This window comes from Trachymyrmex cornetzi, unplaced genomic scaffold (genome assembly GCF_001594075.2).
Source record: "Trachymyrmex cornetzi isolate Tcor2-1 unplaced genomic scaffold, Tcor1.1 scaffold321, whole genome shotgun sequence".
Taxonomy (NCBI): domain Eukaryota; kingdom Metazoa; phylum Arthropoda; class Insecta; order Hymenoptera; family Formicidae; genus Trachymyrmex; species Trachymyrmex cornetzi.
Genome location: NW_017297908.1, coordinates 214,336 through 227,715, shown reverse-complemented (window position 1 = coordinate 227,715; position 13,380 = coordinate 214,336). Strand labels below are relative to the sequence as shown.

The 13,380-nt window shown below is 33.0% G+C and overlaps 1 protein-coding gene across 4 annotated transcripts in view; it reads right to left on the bottom strand.

The window, feature by feature from the left end:
• Positions 1 to 9,525, bottom strand: part of Mf (myofilin) — a 26,536-nt gene extending 17,011 nt beyond the window's left edge. For 2 of the 4 annotated variants that reach the window (XR_001940190.1, XM_018509992.1), the window contains exons 1-3: positions 9,404 to 9,525; positions 954 to 1,090; positions 476 to 632 (exon numbers count right to left, since the gene is read on the bottom strand). Coding sequence is in view for 3 of the 4 variants with exons in the window: in XM_018509992.1 (XP_018365494.1) it covers positions 476 to 632; positions 954 to 1,053 (257 nt within the window). In the remaining variant the exon portion in view is untranslated. Of the gene's footprint in view, positions 1 to 475; positions 633 to 953; positions 1,091 to 9,022; positions 9,286 to 9,403 lie in introns of those variants that run through there. The other 2 variants (XM_018509989.1, XM_018509990.1) reach the window with 2 other exon arrangements.
• Positions 9,526 to 13,380: the final 3,855 nt, after the last annotated feature.

Below are 13,380 nucleotides of genomic sequence, written 5' to 3'. Positions count from 1 at the left end.
TGTGATTGGTCAATTTCTTACTCTTACTTCTTACTCCGTGTATTGTAGACGGGCCTTAAGGCGTTGTGTCTACAATATGCGAAGTAAGCTTGGTTTAAGAAGTAAGAGTAAGAAATTGACCAATCACAGTCGATTGTGAAAAGATTAATCGACTGTGATTGGTCAATTTCTTACTCTTACTTCTTAAACCAAGCTTACTTCGCATATTGTAGACAACGCCTAAGGCAGCAAGACGTAAAAGCAGTAAGGAAATCAACACGTTGGATTGGTTACTGCTTACATTATAGCCTTATTACTTTACTGTGATTGGTCAATTCGGTTACTGCTTACGTTTTACTGCTTAAATTCTTTTGTGTGTCATGGCTCCTACTCTAGAATTATCAAAAACTTCTGCTCTGATTGATTAGTTTTTACGGTACGTCTTACATTTACGGTTACTGAATGTATGTGCGGTGATTCTAATTCACGTACACACCTGTATCCGGGAACATTAATACGGTCGGCTGCGTGAATCGGATTTTCGTAGATTGACTTTCCAAACGGCCACGAGGTGGAATGCAGCTCAGGAAAATCCGAGCGGAAAATGCCGCGAGGCCTGTGAGTGTGCTCAGGAGCTCTGATGTCGTCAGTGCCTGTTTCCATTTTGTATCATTAAAAGATAAATCCTTCCGATGATTTTATTTATATGATGAACAACATGTGCGATTAAAATTAAATAAAAGATACATAATGATCGATATGAACAACCTACAACTTAAATTGATTAAATGCTGCGTGCAAAATTGATATACGACAAAATACAAGAAATTTGTAGAGAGGTTTACATCTTGCTGTATATGCGAAAAATCCTATATAATTAATATGAATATGTATATAATGCAGAATGCATATTTTTGTTGGAAATTTGAAGAGAAATATTAGATATTCATGCAGATGTGAAGTAAGGGTCTTACCTTTCAGAGCCCGTACGTAACTCTGCCAAAATTTCGCCTTCCTTGTGATGGGCTCGTTGCGTCCGATCATATCGAGATTGCTTCTGAATCGCGCATCCATTTTGCCACTCTATTGAACTGCTAACCACACTCGTTCGCTGTAATGAGGAAAAAATAAATAGAATTAAGTTGCATGTAATCTTTACCAAAAACATAGATTTATGAATCGCTAGGTTACGAACGAATACAAGATTTTACTAAATTATTCATAATAATTTCTAATTGTTCGAATCTTTATAGGAACTGCTTTTTCTCGTGTGAGAGAATGTAAAGATTGTCGTACATTTAAAGATTCCCGGAAAGAGAAAAAGATTGAGAAGGATATAGTTGCAATATATTTTCAAATTATTTCGGTTTTCATAAAACTTTAAAAAATTTATTAAACAATTGATGAATAAATTTTTTAACTTGAAATTTTAATCAAAGTAACTTTATTAGGATAATGTTGTAAAGAGGATAGTATTTAATCAAATTTAAAAATTTTGTCTTTCTTTTAATTTCTTGCACAGATCTGGGCATATATGTGAAATACGTTTATATTTAAAAAATAGTATTTGTAAGATAATTGTATTTTGTATTTTGTATTTCAAATACTAAGATTGAAAATCAATTTTATTATTTAAATAATAAAATTGAATATATAATTTGACCGAACTTTCACTAGTTAAAACAATAATAATACCAATTTAAAGCTAACAAGAGTCAACGCAGGACGAGATGCGAAATACTGTGTTTCAAATAAAAATATTTCAAATACACGCCCAGCTGTGCTCTTGCACATTTGCAATTAGTAATTTAGTAAATTAAAAGAAATTAGAAAACAATTATTAAATGTGGAAAAACTGTAATAAAGAAAGTTCCGAAAATGTTTTATATTGAGAAAGTTTTGACTATTTAATTTGTGAATAGGATATTAAATTGCAAAGAATATTATAAATTACAAAGTCTTTTAAATACAATCACGGAAAGTTCCCCTATGAGGAAATAAACGTTACACAAAATTCTTGTGACCTAAGGTGATTGCATAAGCCATCTTTAAATTTAACGGCCTGCGTAGGTGCGGCTGTGCTTTTTCAACCTTGCCTCAGTAAACTATACTCCATTTCCGCAATCCATTATCATGACGCAGTCATTCCCTTTATTTATTCGTGATACAATTCCGGTAGATGAATTCATAGATCAACCATAGTTTAATTAATTCTCCCTCTCTTTCTTTCTCTCTCTCTCTTTTTTCTCTTTCTTTCTTTTGCTTAATGTCACTTCTTTTAATTTGTTAATTTTGCGAACCGTTACTAACATTTTTTTTTTTTACGAAAAACGTATACTTTATAAATTTAATAAATATTTTAAAAACAAAATCATAAATATGCTATATTATTATTATATTTAATCGTTAAAAATATTTGACGATATTGGGATATGAGAAAAGTTAATATAAAGCTTTAAATCAATTTTTATTTTTTATGTAACATATTTTTTATACAACATTTTTTTAGATATTTTTCAAATTATGCAACAATTATTACAATACTATATCATCATCTTTAAATTAAATTGACAAAATAATAAATTGATATTGTCAAATTCAGATTTGTAATTCGAAATTTGTCACGTAGCCGCGTCCCGCTTTTGATCGCGTGAGAAAACAAGATTGGTTTCTCGCGTCGGCCAATAGTAGCCTGTGACACAAAACGGGAGCGTCGTTTTTCTTTTTGTTGACGCAATGGATGCCGCTAATTTTAGCGTCACGCGTACTTTATAGTCGCCCTGGATCGTCCGAGCGGTTTCTCAGATATTCCTGTTTCATTCTCGGCGGGAATGACTGAAGGTCGTGAAGATGAAGTGAAAATGGGGTTACTTGTCACGTTGGTCTTATTTAAAAAATATATTTAGCATATTTGTATTAAATGTATATTTGTGTAGTATAATTTGTGTATGTGGCATTATATTTCCAATGTGAATATGATTGATATTATGAAGTTTTCTTCATAAAATAATATCAAAATTATAACATTTTAATACGTTAACTTCAAGATTTATATCTATTAAAAATAAGAAGCATCTAACTGTCCCATATTTTTTAAAAGAAATATATCTAATGTATGTATTGTTTATATGTAATAGTAATTTAATCGGAACAAAATTACTAGAAACAAATGAGTCTCATATACTGAAAAAAAAAGTCTGATCATAACTACTAAATGTTGAGTAAAGTATTTTAACCAAATGTTCAGGTAATATAACTAAACATAATTTTATTTTTATAAATATTTAGTAAATGTTACCAAATGGTATTACTAATAATACTTACCGATAATACTTGCTAAATATTTACAAAGCTAAAACTATGTTTATAGTTATATTACCTGAACATTTGATTGAAGTCCTTTCATTCAACATTTAATGGCTGTAACCAAACTTTTTTTCAGTGTAGTTAGTTGAAAAAATTAAATTTCAATTAATTTTTTCAAGCTTTCAAAGCGTGTTAGGCTGCTGCATTGAATTCTTTAATTCAGTCTTCGAACATTTAGAAATCATCCGAAAGAGAGAGAGACAGGTTCTCAAAGTTCTCGTGATTTGTTCTCCAGTCTGCATTTTCGAGTAAGTAAAAAGGAAGGCGTCGCGGCGCCCACAAGCGACGCGCCGTGACGCAAGAGTCCCGGATTCGCGCCCTCGCGGTCTCTATATTTAGGCTGCCCGGGCCCCGGTCCGTTTTTAGTTGGTAACAGGTGGAAGCGTTGAAAGAAGCTGCATTCGAGGCAGCATAGTCGACGAGTCTCCGTCTGACTTTGACCGATTTTCGCGAACCCCCATTGGAGACTTATGGTACCAGTGTGTCCCAACGATAATGACCTCGTAAAACCCCGCCGCAGTTATGGCGACTCCAACCTTGCAAATTTAGACCTCGACGAACGAGTATAATACAAATTTTCGCTTTTATGTTCTTCATTATGTTTATGCGTTGTGAGTTAAGGATATATGAAGATTACACTTTAAAAATGTCTATCTGGAGAACTCAATTTTTTTACACTATTAATCTTAAAACATCTTTCTGTAAGAAATATTAAAAATTAATGATATACCGGTTAGGTATAAAAACAAAATTTTCAAAGTTGCGTGTTCGGAATCTTAATTCTTTGATTCATCGTAGCTACTTCCACTCTAGATCGTCCGAGAATATCTTGACCTTAAAATCGTATCCGCGTGAAAATGGGCCGAGTCACGAGTGCTTGACACGCTAACCAATTTGCGCACATTTCTACGTCAAAGCTAAGAATTAAGAGATATTTATCAAACATTTCTAAAAATTGGATATTGCAGTAGCAAGTAATATAAATATAAATTGAGTCAGGAGATGAGAATGTCGCGAGAAATTGCATTTTTATCGCGCTTAGTCGAGTAATACAGGAAACGCCGGAAGAAAAACGCAGTCGGAAGATATAAGTCGCGTAGTAAAGGCACACGAAGTAGAGAAGGTAGATTAAATCCCCATCCGGACTAGCGTGGTAATCTAGATGGCTTCTAAAAATATATATGGCGCGGTCAAATCATCTGGGACGTAGATCCAAAAACTGCAATACGTCTCACTATCCTTACAGCCGATTTGAGAACTAAGTTAATTATCGTTGAAACATTTCAATTTGGTTAATGTGTTAGTTATTGTTTTTTTTATGAATAAGCAAACATTAATCACATGAATATTTTAATTGTAATAGTTAATCGCTTATTTAAAACGATTTATAAATATTATATTGATAATTTTTTGATATTAATACGCAATATGGCACAATTTTTTCGAAAGTCAGAACTATAGGAATAGAATCTAAGAAATATTAAAACACAAATCTCTTAATAATTTATAAAAAAATAATATTAATTATTTTCATTAGAAACATCTATTATGTAAAATTAAAAATTCCGTAATTAGAATTCTCTTTACTTTTATCATTTAATAATTTTATGATTCATTGAAAATGCAAAAATTCACGTATACATGTCTTATGAATACGTCATTATATGTGCCATGAAAGACATGTGACGACGAAATTAAATAATCAAGAGGTTTTGGCACTCCTCTTGCTACACGTGCGAAGCTTCAGTTGACCCTCCCAATGCGTTGCAAGAGGATTACGGTTTACGACTGCGCTTCCACCTGTCGTTTTAGCATTCTTGGCTGAAAATCCCGCGCCACGCGACCTCGCAAGACAGCCAAGCTTGACATAATACGGCTTGATTAAATAATAATACATTATATATCCTGTTAAAGTAAAGTCCACTTTGAATTAATTTGAGAATAAACTTTAGTCCTTTATAAAATAAGCTGTCTTTATCATCTCAAGTAACTTTATAATTTTTATAATGAATTTTGTTAATAGTTACCGGACGGCTTTTGAAATCACTCTTCTAGATATTAGAAAATATGTAAATAAAATTGTTTACATGTAACAAGCACTGTTTAAAGCTACACCATAGGAACATAATTTTCGTTCGTAGTAAAAATTTTCTGGTTGGTAAATTCATTTGTTTATATTCACACACAAACAGCTTTAGATTTAGTCTATCAGATTTTTTAATCCTTTATAATTTAAAAATAATTTTCTTGTTATATTACTTTCGAAGAAAAATTCTTTTTATATTAGAGAATATAATGCTGTATAATGAACAGAATTATTATTAAGTGTCTATTTCACGATTAAATATTATAACGATTATTTCTAAGAATAAAAGTGACTCGTGCACGCGGCAGAATTGGAAAGTGTTAGCTAGTGTTAGAAACTGATGTTGACGACTTGGCAGGAGGTGGGTGGTCGAACGCGAATTTCCTAAGTGCACGCTTCTTTAGATTCTGCAGAGCTCGCGTGACTTGTTAAAAGCCCCCGGAATCCGCGTGACTGTCTCGAAGGAAATCACACGAAGGAAAACTTTCGCACATCCCTACATTAATCTTTAGACCGCCGGCATGACGCCATATGGCGTCATGCGATGACTCGTACACATCGAATAATGTATAGTAGACATATATATGGATTATTATAGGCTTCATGAAGAAATCATCCATGATTTTGGATTTTAAAATCCCGGCGGTATAAAGGTTAATGCTAAACTTTATAGCATCACGGAAAAACCGCAGTAAGTTACTCAGTTGATAAATAACAATAGTCTCGTGGGAATCCAAGGAACACACAAAAGTTAACAAAAAATCAAAGCAATTACATTTTTATTCTTAATGTCAACAAATAGTATTACCAAATCAGTCAATAAATAGCAAATTTTGTAATAAACAAATTATTATTTTGACGTTTATGACGTCAAAATGAAATCATTTTGACTTTCTATTGACTTGGTGTGTTTTTTGGGAAGTAGTAGTGATCGACAGCGTCTCACAATTAGCCAGAATATATGTATATGCGATATTATGCGATTATCATCGCCCACACGAATTTCCATTAAATAAATATTGATTTAATGCACTGTTTACATTTGTTTATATCTTCCGAGCATAATCATTATGAGCTTATATGCGAGAGACATAATTTCTATTAATATTTAATTTTAAGAGAATAAAAAAGCCACTATGACGTGGAATAGTGTTTTGAGTTTTGAGGAAAAATTACGATGAAATAATGAATTATAAACAAACCTTACTCAAAGAAAAGTTGTAAAATTTTAAAAATAGACCCCTGTCCTACAAAAGTTAATTTAACATAAAAAAAAATGACAGATTTTAAAAAATGTTCATTTTTTATGCACTTTCACGAATAGGGACGATAAGTAAAGTTTTATACAAACGAGATAATAATAGCAACAGAATAATTCTCAATTTTATACCACAACCACAACTTTGAGAGATCAAAGTTTATTTTAAATGGAAGCTAAGAACGCGTTTTTTGGTATATTTAAACCGACAAAACTGATTTCTAGATTAGATTTTATGATTGTTATATAGACGTTAAATCGCTTAGATATCGCATCTACAACAGTGTTAAGTGTTTGATTTTGACGTGATCAAAAAATAATAATGCCCCAATCCGATCAGACGTGCCGTTTAAGCTCAGCGAGATTTTTCCTTCTAACGAAAATTCTAAAACGAAAAAGTCGGTAGAAACACAAAGCTCGAGTCGCGACGATTTCTTAACTAATAGATAAATTGTTTTGAGTTTTAACAGTAGAAAGAGAACGGCTATAACAGACGTGCATCGGTCTTGGCGGAACGCACGGATCGGCTATTCTCGGCCAGCGATATAAATACGCAATCGTGCGCGCGCTTGCGTTATATAAGCTTTAAACAAATCTTTGCCAATTATTATAAACAATCCACCACTTGCGGGCGATTGGCATAAGCTCGACGATCGTCAGGCGTGGCGCGCTTGTGTGCCGCGCGAGTCTCAAATTGGTATTGCAATAAAAAGGAAACCGTAGACGACGCGCTGCGGCCATTGCCAAGTCTTGCTTTCACGAAATTAGAATTCACCGGAGGCGAGAATACAATCGGCATGAAGACCGGAGACGATAAATTTCTGACGTTAACAAGGACCGCCTTAAAGTTCAAGAGATCGTACACGAAGCATTTTACATTTTTGTATTCCAAGCGATTTTTTGTAATGAAATCATCGTCTATTAAGAGCAGATTATCTTCGTAGGTTTTCTTGTAAATTTATAAATACAAAATAATTTGTGTTTATTATTTGCGACGTGATGGATTACTATTAATTTTCTAATCCCATGGCGATAATAAATTTATTGTAATCAATAAAACATTAAAAATTTTTTCTTCTTTGAATTTTGGAACTTTTATTTGAAAAAATAAAATAATTGCACTTGATCATCTGTAGAACGCGTATATCTCACATTTTTAATTATATAATAACATATATCGAATAGTTAAAAGAAATGCCAAATATTAATATATTGTATCAAATATAGAAGTAAAATTTGCTTTTTCTGACAGGGGGATAAATTATCGAATAATTGAATAATTTCTTATAATGTAATCAACAAATGTTTATTTAGAACGTAAATGCAATTTTACAAAAAATTGACAATAACGCGTGAATATTTATATGAAAAAGTAGGTACATATATTGCAATACAGATCCAAGTGTATAAATTCATGTTACTTATTCATTTTTCTGAAATATTCGCATATTTTTGCACGATTCCTACTCGATTTTAAACATACAGCTGTCAGAGAGGAACATCATTTTAAATAGCAACGGGTAGCAATTTGGTCACGCAAAGCAAAAATAGTGTCCTAGACATGAGATCACGAATGAGGTCGCGATTATACATAACTGACAGTGCTCTTGCTAGTAAAGATAACATATATAAAGATAAAATAACATAAACTATTATATAATATAAACTATTATATTGATTAACGAAATTAGATTAAAATTCTGAATTTCTGAGACAATGAATCTCGAATAATTATCGTTAATTTATTACTAAGCTCTTAATAAACCGTAACAATAATGATAAAATTAATATTCTACAATCTCTTTGTTTATATACATTACTTTCTATATACTATACATAATTAATATTATGTACATCAAGAATGCGTTAATTAAAATGATTAGCCTAAATTGTTTTGTCAACCTTATTAACCCTAGTAAACCATTGTTATTTTTGGTCACACCAGGATCTGTGAAACACTGCAACTTTGTTACGCTATATGTCTGGACTGAATACGTATTTTTTTTAGCTCAAAACGTATGAAATTTATACCTCGAAGTCAGACAAAGACAGATTGATATGAATCAAATAAATAATATTTTATTTTTAATTAATTACAATGCTTCAAGGAAATGTAAAACAGCAATGTAAAAAATTGCAAGAATCCTTTGGACCCATGAGTGGTTTGCTAGGGTTAAGCCTTCGATAAATTAGTGACATCATTAGTTTGTGAATACACATACTTGTAAGTACACACGTAAAATAATAGAATAAAATATAGAGAACATGATTGAAAGTTAACGTGATTAGCACGCTGTCTTGCGTGGGTGGTTAGTGGAAGAGCGAGTTCCTACTAAAGATATACGATGCAATTCGGCAGCGCAGGAGGACCACGTCTGACCAGGCGCTTCTTTCTTCACTCGCACAGCAGATCGCGGACGCGTTCGGTAATATCTCGCTGTTTTTCACGTGATTGAGAGAGAGCTTCTTGCTCTCCTCCTTTAGGTGCACTCACAATGGCGCTTATATCACCCTCTCTTCCCTTTGTTACCCCTTTTTCAATTTTCGTCGCAGCTAACTTTTCCCCGCAACTTCCGTTATTCGGTTTTTTCTCTCTCAAAAAAAATTGTTTTCGCCTGTCTCAATTAGCGAGAGAGAAAGAAAAAGAGAAAGATATAGAGAGAAAGAGAGAGAGAGAGAGAGAGAGAGAGAGAGAAAAGGATGTAGACCTTTACCTAAGTATTTCGGGCGACCGTTCGGTTCGGGGATTGGACCTTAGACTGGGCTGCTGCCGCCAAAAGTGTGGACTAGTATATCGTTGGTGGTGTACACGGTGGCGCCGATCTGGCGACGGGATTTGGGATAAGCCATGCGACATTTATGGCACAACCCCCGCCAACGAGAGACGATTGGTCGAACAGGTCCATCGTGAAAAGGAAGATGAGGGAAAGACGGGAAGAGAACAGAATGTGCGCACCGCAGCATTCACTGATGCCTTCGTCGCAGCTCGATGCAAGTTCGCATGCACTCGAGATTACACGTTTCGGATTTAAGACGTTAATACCCGTACGATGATGTCGTATTCGAGGGATGGAAAACACGAGTTCCAAGAACATTGCGCAGAAATATAACGGCGTTATATAACGTTAATGTAAAATTGCGCACGTTCACGTTCCTGCTCGAACACTTGAGAGAACAGTCCCTTGTGTAGATTTATGAGATTTGTGTTTATGAAACATATTAGGCGTATGGTTTAACTTATCTAAAAATTGAAATGTTTTCTACGAGGATGTGTATACGATCACTGGAAAAAGAGTCTGGTTGTATTAATTGGAATTCTGTTTAAAAATGGACAAATCAGAATTTTTTGGTTGCATCTAATATAATTTTAGTTGAGATAACCAGAATTTTGTTTGTTATGACCAGAATCTTCTGATTTGTTCATTTTTAACCAGAAATTTTTTTCAGTGATAAAAGCTTTCCTCTAAGTAAATGTGTACATTAGTATGATAACGTGAGAAATTATTCAATCATTTTTGAAACTTACTTTTAGTCATATTTTTAGGTTTTAGAATTCATCATCGTTTTATTTGCGACAGACAGTAACTGACAGTAGAACATTTTCTTTTCTTTGGCTCACTTCAATCAACTCGTTCAGTTTTGCTAGACATTCGCATTTTATCCGCGTTCCGCGACATAAATCAACGCCGCCTGCATTATTTCTGTTCCGTTGAGCAATGATTCATTCTAATGTGAGAGAGAAGTTGCAGTATCGTAATACAGATACGTCGTTACCGTATACGTGCTCTATTTATGCGTTGCGTGAAGTACAAAAGCGGGGCGTCGCTTAATTTCCGGAGTGGTGCAGAGACTGCAAATCAACTTCTAATACACTTTATGAATTAGCAGTTTATTTTTTCCCGTGAAGCTATAACGAGGTGTCGATACTCACTCGTTATCAGAGTCGTGAAAGTCACTGCCGCCGATTTACAAAAGTGAATCACGCTGTGTCCAGTGACGATAGTATACGCGTAGCGTACTCGCGCTGCGATTGCCAATGGCCGACAATTTACGCTAATTCTAAATATATGCAGTTATATGTCGTTTTTTTAAATATACACTCGTGATTCAGCCACGCACAGATGCGATTCTATAAAAGGCATTCAATTGCTCAATCTTGTTCTCTCGCGACGTAGTTCACGTTTCCCTGTCAATGAGCACCCTTGATATATTTTTGCTCCCCTTGAACCTTGAAGTCTACGTACTTACCGCGTGATTTAGGAATATCACAATTAAACGTGATTTGATTTTTTTTTAATGTTAACATATATAGCAGTTTTTATTATTCATAAATAAGCAGGTGACGCTAAGCATGCGGTACCTGGCAGGTGATGAAACACATGTTAAGCCAAATTGACGTTGCCAGTACGTGACGCGTGGATTCTTGAGTGAAGGCCACTCTTGTCAAATGCATTCTCGTCGTGAAGTAAAGCATAGTGTTTGTATCACGCCATTAACACTGTTTCAAAAACAGTAAAAAGTATTTTAAAAGTCAGCTTAAGTTCACGAACCATAGTGGCAACTATAAATCTGGTTTACTACTTTAAATAATTTTGCTTTCGAAATGGATGTTGATGGACAAAAACATTTTTTAAATTAAAAGAGGGTACATTTTAAATTGAGTGATTAAATTTTTAATTACAAAATTATTTATTAGAAAGTGAACAAAAGATTAAAATAAAAAATGAGTGAAGTTATATGCAAATAAAATTAGATGCGTTTGTCGAAGATTATGTCAGTGCGAGGATTTATCGAGCTGTCAAGCTCTGAGAAAATGAATAATGGATTTCCACTTGACTCCAAGTAAATATCTATTTACAATGGAGATAGTGACGTCAATTGATCTTTAAAACTTACGTCACGTAAAGAAAATAGAAATACGTACAAAATTTTTAAATTATTGTAAGATTATAAGACCCAATTGCACCAACGTTGGTATTTTGAGCAAGGCTTAAAGCTTTCTCTCTGTCTCTGTTTCTCTTTCGCTCTTCCTTTTCTTTAAAACGAGACAGAGGGTATTTTAAGTCTTGCTTAAAGTCAAAGTAACGTTGATGCAACCGGACTTTAAGAAAATTATTTCTTATCATTTCAATTTCTAGTAAGTATTATTGATTGAAATGAAAATAATATATTTAACACTATACTTTATTTCTTATAAATAATTTTAAAGGATCAAAACATTTATGGGTGCAAAAATTAAAAAAGGAACATTGCATTTTAGTTAAATTTTTATAGATTTATAATGTATTAAAAAAGATATATATATTATATATTATATTACATATTATATTTAAATTATATGAAATTTAATATAATATTATATTAAAAATTAATATAAAATTATATTAAGTTTAATTATATATTATATTAAAATAAACATAATAAGAATATCATGACAGTGCACGCTTATTTATATACGCTGTTGTTGATTTGTTTTCAACTATGCAACCATGGCATTCCGGAAGTGCGGTTGAACTTCCTCAGGATGCATAGGGTCTGCGAAAGACCTAGCAAGTTTGTGTGATGCAAATGTACTAACAAGGACGGAAGAAAGGTGATCTTTTCGTTTTTGGCACTACCTCGGTCATTCGAGGATCTGCATACGGCCTCTAGCATACATATACCGGGTGCGCTAAATGCTAAACGCTATTTTCGTTATCGTTTATGCCGGTTGGTGGGTCCGGCGATACACAGGTACGACGAACGAGACCGTATTTATTTTCAATTTGGCCACGGCCAAAGCGACGACAACGCCGATCAGCACCCAGGATGCGATCTTACGGTGACACATGTGCCGACTATGCGTCTCCGTCTCGTTCCGATGCATTTGGAGGTTAAAATCCGTTTGATTGATATACACACATGATCATCACAAAGATACTATCAAGATGCCATGGTCAAGTGCATAAAAAATTAATAATTGAAGGTAAACATCTTAGTGACGGACGCATGAAACTTTATACTTGTTTGTATTATTATATATTACAAATGCTTTTTAAAATAATCTTTAAATACAATTAAATATTATAATATAGTAATAGAAAAACATTTGAGATTAATAATAATAAATCGTATGTAAAAAAAATTGTCCATAGGTACATGTTCGGTCACTGAGACGTTTACCTTGACTTTCCAATTTAATATTTAAAAAATTTTTTTTTAATAATGCAACTCTTACAAGTTTTATTATTTAAAATGTCTTAGAGATTTAGGCTGTAGTAATAGTCGATTCTTATATTCAAAACCGTCTTAAGTAGGGGAGACCGGGGCACCATGAGTCAAAAATTCAAAAAAGTACTCTTAAAAGTACATCTAAATATAAAAATTTTTGTATCATTTTTTCAATAATTAAAGCATAATACATATTTTAAAATTTAATAAGTATATTTAGCAAATATTTATTAGTTTTTAAGAAAAAAGTAAAAATATATTTTTTAAGAAGTGACTCATGGTGCCCCATATCCGGGGTACTATAAGTCACACACAAAATAGTAGGATAGCAAGAAATAACAGTGACAAAAGTTAAAAATTTTCAGTTAACTTACACATTCTTAACATAGTCACTAATACAATAAAATATAATTACAACTAATAATTATTAAATAATACAATAGAAAATTATAAGAAAACAAATGAGAAAAAATCATTAATA